The sequence below is a fragment of the Apteryx mantelli genome, chromosome 6 (genome assembly GCF_036417845.1).
Source record: "Apteryx mantelli isolate bAptMan1 chromosome 6, bAptMan1.hap1, whole genome shotgun sequence".
Taxonomy (NCBI): Eukaryota; Metazoa; Chordata; class Aves; order Apterygiformes; family Apterygidae; genus Apteryx; species Apteryx mantelli.
In genome coordinates this window covers 8,996,406-9,015,282 of record NC_089983.1, presented here as the reverse complement: position 1 = coordinate 9,015,282, position 18,877 = coordinate 8,996,406, and the positions used below count along the sequence as shown (strand labels likewise).

At 40.6% G+C, this 18,877-nt stretch overlaps 2 protein-coding genes across 5 annotated transcripts in view; both read right to left on the bottom strand.

The window, feature by feature from the left end:
* Positions 1 to 945: 945 nt before the first annotated feature.
* Positions 946 to 10,001, bottom strand: LOC136992341 (leucine-rich repeat flightless-interacting protein 2-like). Its single transcript, XM_067298718.1, has 6 exons — positions 9,959 to 10,001; positions 8,436 to 8,482; positions 7,303 to 7,420; positions 6,722 to 6,801; positions 5,973 to 6,077; positions 946 to 3,798 (listed from the first exon to the last, which is right to left on the bottom strand). Exons 3-6 carry the CDS (start codon positions 7,370 to 7,372, stop codon positions 3,688 to 3,690), a joined length of 366 nt encoding a protein of 121 aa, XP_067154819.1. The 5' UTR covers positions 7,373 to 7,420; positions 8,436 to 8,482; positions 9,959 to 10,001; the 3' UTR covers positions 946 to 3,687.
* Positions 10,002 to 12,526: 2,525 nt separating this feature from the next.
* The window catches only part of LRRFIP1 (LRR binding FLII interacting protein 1), a 94,838-nt gene continuing 88,487 nt past the window's right edge, over positions 12,527 to 18,877 (bottom strand). For all 4 annotated transcript variants that reach the window (XM_067298715.1, XM_067298717.1, XM_067298714.1 and 1 more), the window contains 2 exons: positions 17,917 to 18,058; positions 12,527 to 16,228 (listed from right to left, as the gene is read on the bottom strand). In XM_067298715.1, the coding sequence (XP_067154816.1) occupies positions 13,941 to 16,228; positions 17,917 to 18,058 (2,430 nt within the window). In that variant the 3' untranslated portion in view covers positions 12,527 to 13,940. The remainder of the gene's footprint in view (positions 16,229 to 17,916; positions 18,059 to 18,877) is intronic.

Genomic DNA, 18,877 nt, shown 5'->3' with positions numbered 1-18,877 from the left:
GGCGACAGCTGCTCCAGCGCCCGGGATCTCATCTTTTACGCTTACTAACATCGACGAGCAGCTGGGAGGCTTTCAGTCTGAATTAGTGCGATAAATACAGTATAAATTGGGAAATGATGCTCCTGTGAGATGAGACACGTGGCAAACACCAATTTCTGCTATACGCATTACTTACCCTAAGCGTACAGGTTATTTTTTAAAACATTAGGCCTTGCAGTAGCCAGGGCCAAAACCAAAGTCAGTCTTTCTTTAACAAGAGCCTTACACGTACACATTTCAAAGTGTGCAGGGCATCACTTAGCTGCCTATAAAAAAAGAAAAAAAGAACAGCCCCTGTATCAATTACTTAAAACATTTCAAAAAGGGACAGGAAAGAGAAGCACTATCCATGACAGTGACCTTCAAGATCAGCGCAAGATGAAATTTAACACTAAAGTCCTGATGCTGCTGATGAACAAAGTTGCCACTCTTTGCGAAGGATTATTCCAGTGAAAAATTAGCTTGTGGGCTTGCAATAATTTAAGCAAGTGGAGAATAGATCCTGTTAGCAATACCATTCAGAGTCCTTTTCCAAGATCTGATTGGCAGGAGTACTTAAAAAGGACAGTAAAAAAAAATAAGGGTTTGAGGCCTTCAAGTTTGTCTATGGCAATCTGAACGTGTGTCTGCCCCCAAATCTCAATCCCCTTAAAACAAAACCCCTTTTGCTCCCAAGCGCAGCCTGCCTTTAAATAAGTTAACATCTGGGGGGACGTTTTACACCTTTTAGTCGCACAGGCCCTTGCACTTGTACATTTTACAACCAGGAAAAATGCATTACTCAAGTTTGTGTGTCCGCAGTAACATATTAAAAAGGGAAATAAGCCTGTTACACCAGTATCACCCCAAAGTCTGTATTTTCCAACAGATGTTCCCCCAATAACATTGTCGTGACAGACCACTCCGTAAAAACTACCCAAACAAGCGACACTTTTATTGGCGAGTTCTGCTAACGGATTTCCAGTTCCACGCTCAGGTCTCCACGTCTCCGAGCAGATTTGTTTAAAAAAAAAACAAAAAACCATTTTGGGTAACATTCCATTTTCAAAACGATAAAATTATTTAACATTTAAAAATAAAACAAAGGCTAGCAGTTTTAAATACAAATTGTAGGAGAACTCCTCCTGGTTCCACGGGGAGCCGTTCCTTATCAAGCTGACGTCCGCTCAGTCCCGCTATCGGAGGCGGCGGGCCGGGGTCGGAGGCTCTCCCAGTTGGAGTTCAATTAAAAGGACTGGGGCATGTGCTATTATGACCATTCAAAGCCCTGTTGTTGTACATTCTTCACAGGAAAAGATAAAACAGTTCGCATTAAACTAACCGGTACTTTTTTTTCTCCATTATTCTAAAGCTAAGTTATACTGGAAGTTAGGGGGAAATGTGGCTTCAAGATTCAGCTAATTTATCACACACAAAGATTTCTACTAAAGAGCATATCCAGGTTGAAATACACATTTGATGTTTGTCATGAGGTTAATGCTTATGGGGTGCAAGATGCAAGCTACTTAAAAAATAATAAACACATCACTTCTTGGTGAGCAAAGTATCAACTTTTTTCAGCTTTTTGGACCAACAATTACTGTTGCTAGGTTTTTTTTCTCCTGAATCTAGCCAGGAGAGACAGTTTACACCACTACCACAAATAAAAAGATGCCTAGTGGCAATCACCCACCTTATCATCAGTTAATAAGATGTTGTGTTGAACATGTTTATTTTCATTTTTAAAAACTCTTAATTCATTTTGTAGGCCCCAGAGGCTTTGTACACCAGAAATTACACAAGTCAATCACAGAAAATTGTAAATCGGTATCCACATTATTTTGAGGTATTCCACAAGAAACCTGGCTCAAGAAACCTGAATGTTCCTCTCAAAAACCAAAAAAAGAATCCCAAAACCCTAGCTGGCATGGAAATTTCATTTAAAAGATTTCTCTAATCCCCATGTCCCACTACATTTGATCAACAAGAACATACTTATTTCCCCAGGGTCATGAAAAACTTCTTCATCCTTCTCCCAGAATATTAATTTCAGTACTTCATTCCTAAGTAGCAGGGCACATTCAGAAGAGATGAAAAGGAAGGTGTTTTCTTCTAGCCAAACCAGAGAAACACATTCAGTTACTGTTTTTGGTTCATTTAATTTGTGGAGGTGCTCTAAGAAGAGACCAGCAATCCCCTTACTTTGAAAATAGCAGCGTTTTATAATCTAACCTCTGATCTATGAGGAAGAGGCTAGGGAAAGATCTGGACCAGAAAGTCCAAAGACCAGGTTAAGAAGAAATGGTTTCCTCAATCTGGATTTGGTTTAATAGAGTCATATCTATTGAGGCAGTGAACGTCAACAGAAGATTACTCCTGTCAAATGGGATACGCTATTTTACAGTGTGAACAGATTTTTAAGGGACTGGTCATCTACATTACTAGCAAGCTTTCTGTTAGGGCTGGAGGGGAAAAGATAGCTTTATTCTTCTAGTAACTGCTATTCTTGAGTAGTACATTCAGAATAATTTCCAATAAACCAGAGCTGTAGTGCTAGTTGTGTATTAATAGATAAACTGCCTGTAACACTTTAATTGGTTACGTTCTTTTTCATGAAAAGTGGAAAACCTTTACAAGGACCTTAAAGCGGAATCATCTGCTATATCTGCATTTGTAGAAAAACATAGGTAGCAGTATTTTCTAAAGTGCTTCTTTACTTATCAGTTGCTTTTTAACTGTATTTTGTAGAGGCATAGTTTCCTAATACTTCATGGACCAGTAGATAGTTTCTGATGTAAAAAACCCAATACACGCTTCGTTTAAACAAATAGCACTTGCTTTGACAAATGTAGTGAAGTGATGTAAGTGCAAAATCCACCATCCTTAAAACACAGCCTTATGCTGGTTTATTACTGCAACTTTACATCCTTTAAAAGTAGTTTGCTTCAATTCCAAGAACAGGGATTAAATAATGCAAATAAAACGTGTAATTCAATGAAGCTATTGCCTATTTACCCTGAAATAAAATAGTCTTATGATTGAACTGGTGCAAAAATCCCTCCAAACACCTTTGTTTTATTGGCAAAGTCATTTAAGGTCACTTTTGCTTCCAAGACCATCTTCTTCCATGGTTCCCACTGAAGGAGTTTTGCTTTGTAATGGCTTGTGGTTCCACAGTGATTTGTAAATGAAAAGCCTAATATGAATAACTCTACTTGTAGTCACTAAACTGCAGATACTGTCATGAGAAAGTCCAAAACTTACAGTGTTTTTTTCTAATTCTCAGCAAGACACAAAATTCCAGTCCAGTTAAAATGTTTTCTTTGAATGCCATTTTAAATGGCAATAAAAGGCTGCTGTGCCTTCTGGATGGAGAACTCGAACGACGCCCTATGTGCTTGTATACGAATATTGTACTTCAAATGTACCCAAAGTACTGTGTAGAAGAGCACCCGCAGGCACAGCCATTTGGATCAGCTACTCCTATGAATGTAGTGCAGCAGGTTTGAATCTGCGTAGAGAGAACCACGGCTGGGTGGCACGTAGCGAATGTTAGGGTTGTCTGTTCTCAGAAGGCATGACACGAAGCGTCCCAAACAGCGAGAGACAGAAGCATCTGCAAGGTTGTTCTGATTCTGTCAAGTAGCAGTTCCCATCGAAACGTGGCGCTTATTGCTGGGACAGTAAAGCACTCCGGTTGGCTTTCATCTTCTCCAAGCGTTTTACTAGATGACCGTTGCTGACTTCAAGCTCTTCAGTTTTATCCAACGCGGAACGGAGCTGAAGGAAGAAAGCAGAAAAAAAGTAATTTCTGAAGCAGTTTTCTTTTCCAAAGATAAAGCAGTGCTTGTATTTACCGACACTAAACCTATCAGGTTTCCATATTGCTGGAAGTTCCTCTCAAGATAAAGTAGCTGAGAATGCTCATTAACTGAGTTAACAGTGAACACTGCGTAACCGCCTGCGCTCTTGCTTTGAAGGCCACACAAAGATATTTTCTAAGCACGGTGCCAAGAATGCGAGCTATTTACAGAACGTTGAACATATGGCTTGGAGTTTGCCTTGACTTCAGGGGCATGGATGCTCAGAAATATCTGCTCGGTGACATATGCCTGTCGCAGTGCCCACTTTTTAAGTGTCTGGTTCCTGGAATGACATCCACAGCCTTCACTTAGGTGCCTTAGTTTCCTATAAAATCCACCAAGGAAGGGGGTGGGGAGAGAGCTGGACTGCACAGAGCAGCATCTACAGAAACCACTGTACTGATAAGGGGGTCAGTGACACCACAAGACAAACACATTTTCAATCTTGTGGCTCTGCAAGGCTTGCCTCGATTTGGGACTTGCCTGTAGTTAGGCTGATTCTTTGGGAAAAAAACCAAGGATCACTTATTTTAGACAAGGAAAGAATATAAAGAGAGGTAGCACAAAAACCCCAAAAGCAACAGCAGCCACACAGGCTAGATATCAGCATTTGATACCCTTTCAGCCTTGGGCCCTGCCACCCTCCACAGGAGCACCCTAAGCAGCAGGCTAAAAACTGTTTAAGATGATTCATTTTTGATTGAAGCCATTACACTCTGTGGAAGAGATTTCAAGACTCATTAGTTCAGGAAAACGAAATCTCTAATGTAGCTGCTAGGGCACTCACCACGAAGATGACATAACATAACAACAGGAATTTCAATTTAAAGACCATTTAATGCAAAATATCCAAATAATCCTTGGTTATTAAAAAAAAACAACAACAAAAAACCACCCCCCACACCCTTGAAATGGAACAGAAATTACGTTCCTTCATCTCAGGTTAATTTGATGACCATAATGCCATTGAGCAATGCTGCTTACTTCTGATGTCTATGCAACTGTTACAATGCATCTGTGGCTTTCCAGCTTTCCAGACATTGATGAAGGACAGCATCTGCCCCAGGGTCTTAAGGGGAGAGTGTCTTGTTTGACAAGCAAGAATAAGTTCCCCAAAAGATCATTTTATTATTATAGGCAGCATAGCAGAAGCAGCTGTTTGTGCTTTTTCTAAAGAGCCATATTGAAGAAACCCAGGAGGTAGGTGGGGAAAAAAGCTGACAAACGTAGTTAAGGCTGGTGGTAGCAGTCACTTGGAGAGAACGTGAAGGTTGATACAAGAACTAAGGCCAGAATTATGGAGAGCTTGAAGACAGCATGTTTTAACTGAGAGAAATGTGAAAAGAGTCTGTGGACGGACACACTAACAGGAACCATTAAGATTTGGCAAAGCAATAAAAACAGGTTCAGTAAGAGCAATTGGCATCCATTTACTATTCAAATTTAGACTCAAGCCTTAAGGTTTAGAATCCTGTTATGAATAGCAAGGTGTAGCACTGTGCTTAAATTATGAAGTGCCCAAGTTAACTCTACAGCAGGATTGCCAGCCTCCTACTACTATGATTTCTGAATCACACCTTCTAAAAAGACAAACATTTTTTATTTATAAGCCCAGAATTTATAACACCCAAAGTAATGAGCCTTGAGATACAACAAAAGACAAGGATAGCAAAGTACAGACAGAAATTACTCAGCTTGATGAATGTGGAACCAAGTGAACATTTACACTTCATAGCTGTAAAGTAACGTGCAAACTAAGCATTTGAAGACTGCTTCTGGATTAAAATTGTACAAGTACTTGGGTTTGCTCCAGAGAACCAGGTCTGGTACAAAGCAAGGCATTAAAAATCAGCTTAGCAGGGAATGGTAGAACAGCAATGGGAGTTCACAGCTGTGAACATTACTCCAGTCTGAGTGCTAGAAGCCTGGTCAAACCATTAAAACAAATAAATACAATAAAAAAAAGCAGACTTTTATTCTTCACTAGACCAAGAACAGTAGTTCCTGCTCTAAAATGCACAATAGAGACAGGCCTCCCCCTTCACGGAGCAAGCTGACTCCTAGCCTGTGATAATTTTCATTTAGAGTTACCTCTCTCTGTAGTTTGCGTTTCTCTGCTTTCAGTTCATCTTCTACTCTTTCAGCATTTTCAGCAGCAGTTTTATATCGGGCTACTTGACCTTCCAATCGTATTACCTAAGGTGAAAGGCAAATTTTTAAATAAAAATTGTGCGAGGAATTACTGTGAAGCTTTCCTCTTCCACTGGTAGTTTAGCAATAACTAGTGAGAGTTGCTAGATTTCCTTTAATAAAATAAGGGCATATTCTGAGAAAAAAAATATGCTGAAGAAGTTTGGCTATGATTACTTACTCCAGACCTTTTGCACATATCCATATTTAATAGGCTTCCAACAACTTAAGTATTTAAGCCATTTATCTCAGTAAAAGCATTGCTGACGTACTTGGGGCAAGAGCAAACCCTAACAATCGCACAGTGTTGTGTACAGTCCGTATATGCATAAAATGCCAGGAGCCATTTATGAGTTGCAGGTAGCTAGGCATAAGAAAATATTCTGAAGAGTTCATAAAGTGTTGTTAATACACATTTGTCTTTGATCGTTTTTTTTTCAATAAAGGTGAATACTATGTTCACTTTTCCCTGCAGATAAATGAAAACACTTTAGTCTCTATGACTTAAGAGGAAGAGCCCTGATGCACTAACTCTACTTCTTTTCATTTTAAGGGAAATCATAGTAATCAGAATTTATCATATAACAAAATACACTTTGCTCTTTGCATTCGCACCACGCCTAAACAAATAGAACGAAACAAAAACTTACATTCTGCTCCAATGCCGTTATCTCTTGCTCAGACTTTGCTAGTTTAAATTTGAGATCACTGATCTGCCTGTTGGCATCTCCTAAAAAAATTGCAGATTTATCAGAGATGTCAGGACAAGTCTGGACAGCGTCTAACAAGTCTATCAAACTGCCGGTGCTACAGTAATCTACTTATAGGGCAGCAGCAGTGCAGCAAGTGCTCTCTGCTGTGGCAAAAAGCTTCCTTCCACATCAAAGCCAGCAGCTAAACCCACTCCATGCCCTGCAGACAGGGAGCTGTTCGCTGTCTCACCCAGTTCCCTCATGACCACTGTGAAAGCAGAATTAACCAGGTGTGACAGAGAACTCGTGTCCTGGGGCTCTCCTGGGGCACCTAAGGGAGATTTCCACCTGGAATCTTGTTCAAACAAAGGATAATCTTTCCCTCACCTCCAGCAGAGGTGCATGGCGGGCTCTCAATTTGAAGCTCCCTTAGAACTGAAGACTCATTTTTACTTAGAGCCACGTGTTCAGCGTACAGATATAGTCTCTCATTCACATGCAGGACACACAAGTTCTCTTAAAATCGAAATGCAGCTCACTTTGAAGGTCAATCATGTGCATATCTGTCCCGTTTTCCAGAACTTCATCTTCAGACTGCGTATTCTCCATCTTGCCATTCTTTTGCTTTTCTTCCAGTTGTCCCTTTAATTTTTTAATCTGAAAGACCCAAAATACTTAGTTATTTTCTGTCTTCAGAACAAACAAATGACACCAAATCAAGCCTTCCAATAAATTCTGCATGCTGGAAAACAGGCAAGGTAAAATTGTGCCGCAGTACTCAAATTCACTTGAGTGCTGTGAAACAGAAAAAAAAAAAATTAACTAAATTCCACAATACCTTTTGTCATAGAATAATTTCCCAGCTGTTCTTTTGGCAAATGACTCACCATATGTTAAGTGTCATTTACTTATGCATAAATTCTGGACCAAAAGTAACAAGTGAAAGAAGAGAATGTTTTATAGAGAGGCAATAAATGTTCTGTAGACACAGTCACATAAAACATTCTTAAAAACCCAAGACTGCGTTTGGTTGTGCATTAAGTCTCAAGGGCAAGGATCTACTCCGTAAATGGTAAATTCCTTGAAAGCCTACAGCACCCTGCAGAGAAACAGGTCAACTAAAATTTTTCATATGCATTATATCCACTACGGAATATCATGGTACCAGCAATAATTATTTTAACTGCTGCTTACCAGTCTACTGTCATTTCTCCAGCATTTCTCTGTGAATTCCCCATTGCCCACATACGCAGCAATCAGGAAGGCTTACGCTTGGAGATAAAATTTGCTTCTATTACGTCCAGACCATATTTGTTTTTCCCTTGGACTTGGCCATTCTGAGGCGTAATTTTTCAAAAATACAGGCTCATGGAGGAGTTTTAGGTGGCTAAGGACGGCAATATGAATGTGACTGGCTAGCAAAGTGCAATAGGTGCATCGGGTCAGATCTTTCTTGCACTGTATCCCAAGTTAATGCACAGGAAAAAAGTTTCCCAGGAAGAATAAAATGGCAAGCAACACAGTAAGTCCTCAGCAAGAACCACCCAGCACATGGCTGAAAGACAGGGACACGGATATCCTACACTGCATGTTAGCAGTATATAGATTTTTTGAACCTCTAATATTATTACAGATTTAGTAAACATTAGGCATTTCATTTTCCTGCGATTACCTGCTCTAGTAAGGATTCTCGTTCATCAATGAGTTTTCTCAGCCTGTCTGAAAGAGAAAACTGAGAGTTCAGTGCTGATTTAATTGAGTTGCACACTTCAGAGTCTCTCTTGCACAAGAAGGAATGAAAGTTAGTGAAACTAATGATGAAGTTATGCACGTACCACGGGCAGGACGGGGAGGGGGTGGCAGCCGGGGGAAGTTAGGCCATTCTCACAGAGCATGCTTGTCACGGCAGCGGCAGCGCCCAGCTGCATGCAAAGAGGCTAATCTTCTACGTTAGGTTAGCATGCAAGAGCTCTAGGGTCAAACACAACTGCAACACAAAAGCTCACAAATCTTTACAGTTCAACATTACGAAAATACTGTAAACGCCTATAATCATAACTAAGCACGTTCTTCGCATTTGCACTTCTTTGACTCAACAGCGTGGCAATGGCACTTTGTAACAGTTCCAGTATTATGACACTAGGAAAAGATTTGCCCATGTCGTTATCTGTGTTTGTTTTAAAAGCAGCAGCCTGGTAAAATATTTACTCTTTAATAGACTCTTTAATCCTTCACAGTAAATTCTCCCAGTCAAACATCCAATAGGTGATAGGCAAACCGGGCCAACTGTTGGGTTAGACTTGAACTTGGAAGCACTAGAGATCAGCACATATGTGTATGTGGTATTTATTAATAAAGTACACACGACAAAATTGAGACAACTGGAAAAAAGAAATGGAAATGAGTAAACAAATCACTCGTTTTTTCTTCCCTGTTCCGCAATACAAAATGTGAAAGCATTTTAGTTGGCGCTGTATGCAACAAATCTTGAATTTTCCTGTCACTAAAGTTACTTTACCTTATTCATTTATAACCTTAGTTTGTTCAGGTACACCTCAACAGAAGTACACTGGAACAGGGCATTCAAGTACGCTTTAAGAATACATCTGACCTCAGACAGCTCTTACTGCACACGTTTGCCATGCATGTGTCTCGCGGTTTTATTTAGTTCGTCTCCCTTGCCGGCAAGCCGTCACCTGTGCAGAACCAAACCAAGAGGCATCCGGAGCTCAGCTCCACCTCTAAGGTCTGGCCTGTTAGTTACGGAGCTGTTAAAATCCAGCAGTAACTCAAGAAAAAGGACTTTTTGTAAACCGAGGCTGGGCAGTTGACAAATTACAGATTACAGGCTGGTGGAGGGTTTTTTTGTTCGTTTGTTTTAAACCAGATAAATTCTTAATGTCACAAAGGATTTTCATGTTGACAGACTAAGACCATATTTTTGAAAAGCTTTAAAAATACAAATACTATAGTGCTCCTTCATTGTTAAATCCTGAACAGGCCAAAGTCTTGTGGTTTACTCCTTTTTTTCCTGTTAACACACTTAGTACAGGGAATAAAGAGTGTTAATTCAATTTAAGCATGGGGAAAACAAAGTCTTCCAGTGAAAGTCCCTCTATAATGACAGTCCCCCTCCTGCGTATACAATTTCCAATATACCAGCAACCATTCTAGAGGATGGAATAAAACCTTTACCTTGGTTTCTGATGCGATACACAAGTACAGATCGTAAAGTGACATTCCAGTTCAGCAGTTCTATGCATTCGTTTTGAACATCAAGTTCAAATATTTTTGAGCCATTTGTAACACACCCAACATCGTTACATCTGAACGTTGACATGAAAAGAAAAAAAACACTCCGCATTTTGTAAACTTTGAAGATAAAACAAAAATTTTCAAGTATGAAATGCTGCAAAATAATAAAACAGTTCCACATATCTATATACAACAGCTATAGGAAGGGACGCTGAGAACAGAAATTCCGCTAAAAGATGAAAGACAGGGAAGAAAAATAAAGGCCAATGAAGAAAGCAAAGAAAGCAAACAGTAAAAGAAAGGTCATATATGTCCAGACTGAAGATAGGGTTGGGTATCACATGTCAGCAGAGATCAGAAGTGAAGTTACTAAGAATTAGGAAAGAGGACGAGGACCAATACAGAAGAGAATCTGTAAGCCAATGCAAAATTAGCCCAAACTTATAGACTCCAAAGGGGCCAAATGATCCACCTTAATCCTAAAAAGAAGTTAGTCGTGCACAAAGATAAGTAACTTCCGTTAGCACCGCCAGTGCTGCGTGATGAGATGTGCCTGCGGGATGAAGAGGCACCTCGTCCAGCACCCGGCACGGAGGCGCATCGCCTTCCCCAGCCCCCTTCTTTGCGGGGCTGGCGTTAGCGTTTTGGGGTGAGCCTTCAAACCAGATCTTGCCATCGCTTCTCCCTCCTTACTGACTTCTGTGCACCCCGCTGCGACAGACGACATGCTGGCAGGAGGTTTTACGAGACCACAGGGAAAAAAAAAGATTAGTTGGCTAAAATCTCCATCTTGTCACCTCTGCAAAGCCTCCTTGGTTTTGTATTTAAAAGGAGACTTTTTCCAACAAACCGAGGATCTGACCAGCTCTACAACCATGAGCGGAAGTGAGCAATCTACTGAATTAGCACACAGAGAAGCTAATTACGCTTCTCATATAAAACAGTCATTATCCCTATTTCGCACAGGACGATACTACAATGAATAATCAGAGCGTGAAATTCATCTTCCTTTTAAATTTAACTTTAGTCACGGGATTCCCCGACTACTTGCAGCGCCGATTTGTGGCTTATATAGACACAACGGAGCCTAAGGGAGCGCCGGCGCGAGAAGCTGGCCGTAGGCGCTCGGACGCCAGGCCACCCAACCGTGGCCGCCCTGCCCCGAGACCCTGCTCAGCGCCCCGTGTGCTCCTCAAGGCTTCCTCTTTGAGGGTTAGCTTCTGGAAAACCACCATCCGCTGAACCGTGCTCGCCACCGTGCTAGTCAGCCAGCTGCCCTGCGCGGAAGAAGAGCGGGTAAGGTAGCAGCAAGTAGGACTCCTTACTCTAGTCTATGTGCCGATGTCTTGGCTTCGTTTTAGACTTCGGTAAAGGGCTGCGCATTTGTTATTGTGCTGTCTTTGAAAGTCAAAAGCAACGAAAGGGACAAATTAAATCTTTTCTTGCATCTGTTAAGATATGAGAGGGAAAACGCCAAAGTGTATAACATATCCCCACGCGACAGCTGAAGAGCTGAAGAACCCGAAGCCCTTCTCCTCCGGGGCGCTCGCCCGGCTGCAGCAGCCAGGGACCAGCGGCCAGCAGAGCCGCCAAGAAGCTAACGTACAAGGGTGGATTTAGGGTACATTAGCTACTTTTCACCGACTGCCCCTGCTGTTGCTCCTCCCTTAGTTTCATCGAGAGGCAAGCCGATTACTAGGGGATAAATGCCCGTACAAGAAACGTTAACGCTTGAGTTGTCTTCATCTCCCTTTCTCCGACTTGGCTTTAAAAAGCAGTTCTCTTACGGGTGTTTTGTCTTCTGAAGTGAAAAACTAGTTAAAAGTAGCTCACCATTAATTCCCTCACAACTATCCAGAAGCACTTTGCTTAGAAACTGTTAAATTCACATGAAAAAGGTAAATATAGGAAATGCTGGCACGTACCTAATTTAACTAAGAGTTGCTTATACCTCCATCCACAAGTATGGGTAAAGCCTGGCAAGCATGTTTCGTTGTATATTTAAGTGTATTTAACATTTACATGTAAACACATTTAACAGACATTCAACATTAAACTGCGTATTACAGTTGCGAGTCTGGCAAGGACAAATATTTGTTTAAACACTGCTGCACAGTAAGAGATGCTTTTAAGTTCTGTGACATTTTAGATTAGCACTTGCTCTAAACCCTTAATGTAAACAACTGCTTATACTTACAGAAACCATACTGAAGCTGTTGTAAGTTGGAAAGAAGCCATATCAAAATTAGAAGTTTATGGTTACTGGTGCAATCTCATATTCAAGGTCCCCAAACACCAAGGCTGCCCTTTCCTAGCAAGAGGACTCTGCCATCTACGTAGCACAAAGTAATAAATATCACTAAGAAAGTTGCAGACCTAATAACTTACGCTCCCTAAGGGCAGCAAAAGAATCCTTACGCACCACATTTCTACTAAAAATATTTTTGAAATAATACAAGTTTATGTAAATATTTATGCAGGTTTGTAAACAGTGCTCTGGACAGACGATTTAAAGTATAAAATATGTTTATTTCAATTATATACAGCTCAGTACATTTTGATATACATCTTCATATTTTGCAGTCTGTTTGCACTCCCACTTTGTAACATCAGTACAAATAACATCTTGCTATAGCCTCCTCCCAACTCTTCAGTTTGCATTCCCTTCAGATGTTCATCGCTTAAAACAACCTTAAAAGAATTTTTAATGATGCAAAACACCCACTTCTTCCCAAGCAGTATAAAAGATGCAAGACGACATACACCAATGAGTTGAAGTGTCTAATTTATGCCAGCAATTCGAAACAATCCAGCTTTTCAAAAAGGCACGGGGGCCAGTATACAGAACGATCATCTTTGGTCTGATATTCAGTAAAAATTAAGACATCCAAAATTATCTTCTTTCCCCAAAAGGAAGAGGAAAGAATTTTTCAGAGCTTAAAAAAAAAAAAAAAAATTTTCAAAACCGTGTTTTGCAAAAAATATAATGCAGTAAGGAAATGCGACTTAAAATAAAATCTTCCAGGAAAAATAGATATTTTATATGTTCATAGCTAGACAGTACTTGATAGCAAACCTAAACACACATCATAGTGTGTATTGACACTTTCTTAGGAAAAAAAAAAAAAAAAAAGAAAACCCACCATGTGAGACATGGCATTAAAGGCTTACTGCGGTGCAAAGTGCCTAAATTAAGTAAACATATATATTTGTTCCTTTCAGCAGACTAAGACCTGTATGTTGCAGTTTCTCCAAATTGCATATAGTTCCTTCAAAGTGTGCAGACTAAGCAGATTCACAGTGACCTAACTATGTTTCGGCAGCTCATTTGGTATACTGTATTTTGGAATACGCCCGTATCAGAAACATAACACAAAATGGAATGAGATTATCTTCCTGCATAGTAAAAAATTTGGTTCCTAGGCTTTGATCGATCACAACCAAGTCTGGACATTAGATCACAGCGTTGCAACAGTTCTGAGTTCCCTGAGGAAGCATTCCTGTGCTTACTGTAGATCTAACGCACACAAGTACATTCAAGACATCTATCTTTATTCTAGGTGAGAAAGTAAGAGTTTCTTATGAAAGTTTCTCAGTAGCAGTTATCCACACCAAAAGTACTTTAATTGAGAGACAGTGTGGCTAATCCATTTGTGAAGCTCGCTCTTTTGGTGATAAACATTTCATCTAAGAGAGCAAAACCAAACCTACACGTGTGATTTCTGGTGGCTGGGTATGGCAGTAAATAACTTAAAGCATGCATCATTACCACTTACGTCACCCGACATTTATTATGTGAGATCTACCTACAAAGAACGAACCCTTTGTGTATTGCTAAAGTCTGAGGTGCTGTGCAAAGTGCGTGCTTCTGTACTGAAGCTGAACCAGGGGCACGTAGCTAACTTCGGCTGAGATTCTGAACTCACGATATTGTGCAGTCTTCCTTAGACTTACCCTTACCCCTTCTACCACTTTGCAAATCCTCTTTGCTTTCATCCCTGTTATTGCCAGCACTTTCCAAATCCTCTTCCAAAACATTTTCATCTGGTGTTTTTTCCAGATCGTTAGAGTCTGATGCTTCGCTTCTGTCTTCCAATGCATCAGCCTTCTCATCAGTTTTCTCTGCAGATGCTTTCCCTTGCAAAGGCCTTGTTTCTTCTGTCTCACCCTCTTTTTTATGCTCTAAGCTGTCATCTTCAGTCGACGTGTCTTCAGTTTCTACGTTGCCTCTGCCTTCCCCAGTTTCTCCCATTGGGGCATCTTCCCCGATCACACTGTGTGCTCCAGCTGCTTCTCCTTTCTGGGTATCAGCTTCCTTTCCGCCACATTTTTCATCAGTTTCCAGTATCTGTTTTGATTCCTCATCAAAATCAAATGCATCACCATCATTTTCCACTCCTTCCTCTGCTTGACCCTCCGATTTAACTTGTTCACTAACATTTTCATTCAGCTCAGCTTTCTGTGCGAGAGAGTCCACCTTTTCCTCTGCTAAAGCTTCCTTGGCCTCACCCTGCTGTTCTATTCCCTGACTTTTGTCCTCTTCAATCCCTTGAGCCTTCTGATTTTTATCCTTCTCTTTCTCTGTGCACTCACGTACATTTTCTAGCTCTGGGTTTTGCTCTTTGGCTTCTGTGTTGCCTTGAATAAAGTGCTGTAATGGTTTTGTAGTTTCCTGCAAAGAATGATCTGCATCTTCCTCGGAAGCAGATCCACCGTCAGGGTGGTCTGTAAGCTCTAGCTGATTCTCAGCTTCTTTCAATGCTTCTTCATCAACTTTGTTTTCAGTAGTTACACTAAGACCTTCAGGTGACTCCTGCCTACATTCACCTTCCTCCTCTTTAACTACATTCTGAACTTCAGCTTCTAAAGAAATATCTTTCTCTCCCACTGTATCGCATGTTGTTTCTTCACTACACTGAACTGTTTGAATTTCTGTGTTTGGGTTTAAATCTTCTACCCATTCAGTTTTACTTTCCTTTCTTTTCCCAGATTCATCCCGTATTTCCACTTCTGCTTCCTGAATGTTGCAGTCTGAAAGACTCGAGTCCAAACTGCTTTCCTGAGAAACCGTTTCTTTCACAATGTCCTTGCCTGGCTCTGCCTGCTGCAGTGCCCTTCCTTTTCCCTCAGCAATACAGTCTACAGGCTCTACTGAACGTGCTTCCGATTTGTCCATCAATATTTCCTTCAGTCCGTCCTTCTCAGTCACGGCCTTATCATGTTCCGTTTTATCTTGCGTTTTCTGTTCCTCTAATGATCCTATGGGACCATCCTCTGAAGAAATTGCTTGAAGTTGTGTCTGATCTCCTCCATCTTCCTCTTCACTCGCAGCTGCTGGGGCATCACTTTCACATGACTCCTTCCCCTCCACACCCCTAGACTCTGTTTTCCTTGTCTGACCTTGAACTGGGCTCCCAGTCTCATTTTCTTCTTCGGCTCTACCACTTCCTCTTTCATCAGTTCTCCCAGCAGTACACTCGTTGCCTCCAACCAGCTCTCCCTCCAAGACATTCATAACTTTCTCCTCAGTGCTTTCTTCTGAGTGTTGGAGTCTCTCGGTGTGACTCTCCACACTTGGCTCTTCACTAAATGAGCCTTCTACTGCAACCTCTGGAAGCCCTGACTGAGCGGAAACCAGCTCACGGCTGGCACTCCTAATGTCAGCACCCTGATACGTTTCATTACCACCCGCTGCGTCGCTAGCTTTCGAATCCTCTCCCTTCTGCTCTGCTGCAGCTTTTTCTAATTCACATTCTGTACCTAAGTCACTAGGCATTTCCTGAGGAGTCTCAAAAACCTGACCTTGCAGTGAGCCCACCTCTGAATTCTGGTCTGTCCTTTCATTTAAGTTACTGTGTTCAGCTTCCTTACTAACAGGCTGTTGGACTTCTATGCTACTGCCTGCTGATTCTGTCTCCTTTCTCAAATCATCTGCATCACTATCATCATTTGAAGAAACGTTCCCTGGTACATGTTCTGGATGGCTTTGAATTTGTTCTGCACGCCTACTATTTGTTAACATCATTGTTGACATGGCATCATTTTCTTCAATGATTTTTTCTGCCTTTGCATTTTCAGCAGCATGCAATGTCTTTATTTCCTGCTCCTCAGACTCCTCTTTGTGTTCCTCCTGCTCAGTATTCTGCAAGATTTCTCTTTTCCCCACATCCTCCAAAATCTCATTTTTCATGTCCACTTCATTGGCTTTGCCTAAAAGACCATTGAGAAAGTTGAAGGGACCACGCCATAGCACTTACCTCCCCACTTAAAGCCCGAAAGAGAATGAATCAAAGAATAGGTTAATAGAAGATCAGCTTTTGCCAAATATGTGAGGCAAAGCAGCAATTGAATTAGTAAAGGCTTGGGTTTTTTTCTGATCAGTGAAGTTCACCACCACCACCACCCTCTCAAAGCAAGAGCAGTCTCTGGTGCTGGCTTGTGTTTTTGTAAAGTAAAAGGTTTATGCTCTAGGCTGCGTGAAGTACAGCTTTTGTAGATGAGCAGAACTTTGTGTTTCAAGCAGTGCAATTTAACAGTAATATCTGCAGACAGAACACTGTAACAGTACAGATGTTTTGTTCTCAGCAATATTCTCTGTAACTTTAACCCTAATGCCACTCTGGGCACGCAAGAGTGTCTGATGCCGTTGCAATGAAGTAATCATGCGGTATTCAATAATATTTTATTCCTAACTATCAAGAACAAGCATCAGTGCATACTACAAACACTGTGAAAGTAAAATCTGATTGGCAAGCAAAGGTTTCAGCTGTTTAAGATAACCATCAGAGCTCAGGCACTTGGTGAGTGCCCCTTACAGCCACTTTATCCACCCAAAAGGAATGGGGCTTTTTTTTTTTTTAAACAGTGTTTCTTCCTATTTATATTTAGAAGCAATAGGTATTAAGACAGTGTTCTTGGTTTCAACAATTAGTTTTTGGGTCTATGTTGTGCCTGTTTCCACAGAAACAATAAGGAGAGCTAGGGAAGGTATGTTACATTTAAAACATTTAAAAATATACCCTTACCTTGTTTTTGATGTCCCAAATTGTTTCCACAAAAACTGAGTAAGGAAAAAGCAGCCAACAGCTAAAAGCAAGATAACTTTCACTTGCAACAGTTGGCTGCCTGCTGCTATTTGCTAGCATGGCGATTTCAAATGGCAACAACAACAGCAAAAATCAATTATTTCCTTTCCTTTCATTAGTGTAATAAGAATAAAGTGAGTTCATCACTAGTGGCCATTTATCACTACCTAAAATGAAAGTTTTTGCCAACCAGATTTCTCCTTCTGGACACTATTCATCTCACAGAATCATATCCTTTGAGTTTAGCAGCACTAATCCTGTTACAACAAGTAAATGTTGAAACTTTTGTATTAACTGCTAATAGTACTAGATACCAAGAATGAAGAATTCATGAATTAGTGTGTTTTAACAGTGCCCAGCACTATTGTTCAGCAGACATTTACAGTCCTCCGATATAAAAGAACCACCTTGTATACTGGTTTTATAGACGAAGCTAAAATGCTTTTACTCTGATTCTTTAAGGTATGTGCTAAAAATATCAAACAAAAGCAGGATGATTCCTGGACAATTTTCAAACTGAAGCTTTAAATAGTAATCTAGATGATTGCTACTTATCTGTAATATATAATATTGAATTCTCGTCCTTTGTTTCCTTGAATGAGAAAGATTCCTTTTGAGGAAACTGCACGATATACTTGAAGTGATAATAAATATTAAGCAGAAAAATGCAAAGGAAGTGATTCAACAAGTAGCATGCTGCGTGATGTGTTAATTGTCCAACTAACGAATGCCCAATCTCCAAGCAAAGATGAATGAATGAATGAATGAATGAATGGACAGATAGAAAGATATAAAAGCCTATAAAGCACTTACCTAGCGTCCCATCCCCTGTTGTCTTTAGTGCTTGAGTTGTGCCTTGAACGGTTTTGGAAGAATCCAAGTGTCCTTCGTTATCAAGAATGTCTGATGTCTCCCCATTGGTGGCTACTTCAGAGTCTGGGATTATTCCATGTTTCTGGGGAAAAGTAAAAGCAATGCTTTAAAGCCTGCTGTTAAAAAGTGTAAGATTGTTCAGATGCTCCTGTCCTTGAAAATTTGAATAAATGATTGCCGCAATCATTCGATTAAAAAAGGCTAGAAATCACAGAAGAACAGAGACTATTACACTTGTTCTCAATTTAGTCATCATCACAATAAGCATATGAAACTAGACTAAAAATAAATAAATCATAAAACAGCCATTTAAACTGCTCCTTGTAGAAGAATCCCTTCAAAAGCAGCTACTGAGTACTGAATGCTACAGTCTATACTAAGAGCTTACAGTCACATATTAGAGGTACGGACTTCATTAGATAATTTTCGAAATGGCAACTTCAAGGCGGCAGCGAAACAGAGTTCTTGTTACCAAGCTGGAATCGGACTTTCTGCCAAAACGGGAGGGGACGAGAGGGAAGGGTCCGCAGTTGAAGACAGAACTGCTTTAGCTACAAGTTTCTTTTATTCCTCTTGCATACCTTCAGTTGCTCCTTCAGCACAACCACTTCATCTCTAAGGTCATCCCGCTCACTCCTTATGGAATCAAAGAAATCTTTCTGCCTCTCTAAAGCCTGAGTTCCCAACACAGACAGAGGGCGAGGAGATGTGAAGAAAGGAAAGGAAACAAGTGAAAAGTAAACGTAAACAGGAAGGAGCAGATTTAAGATATTTGGAGATTCATGAAGTGGCATGTATGAAGAAGGTAAAATTTACAGATTAAAGGGCTGAGGTCACATACACATAAACTTCAAATCCAAGAAACGCACAGTTTATTCAGCAAACATTCAATCCCAGGAAT

Excerpts from the sequence above, each read along its gene's own strand:
- LOC136992341 (XM_067298718.1), bottom strand. The coding sequence starts at position 7,372 with ATGGAGAATACGCAGTCTGAAGATGAAGTTCTGGAAAACGGGACAGAT. Across the intron at positions 6,802-7,302 it reads GCACATGATTGACCTTCAAA|GAGATGCCAACAGGCAGATC; the intron begins GTGAGCTGCATT and ends CAATTTTTTTAG. Across the intron at positions 6,078-6,721 it reads TAACGGCATTGGAGCAGAAT|GTAATACGATTGGAAGGTCA; the intron begins GTAAGTTTTTGT and ends CTTTCACCTTAG.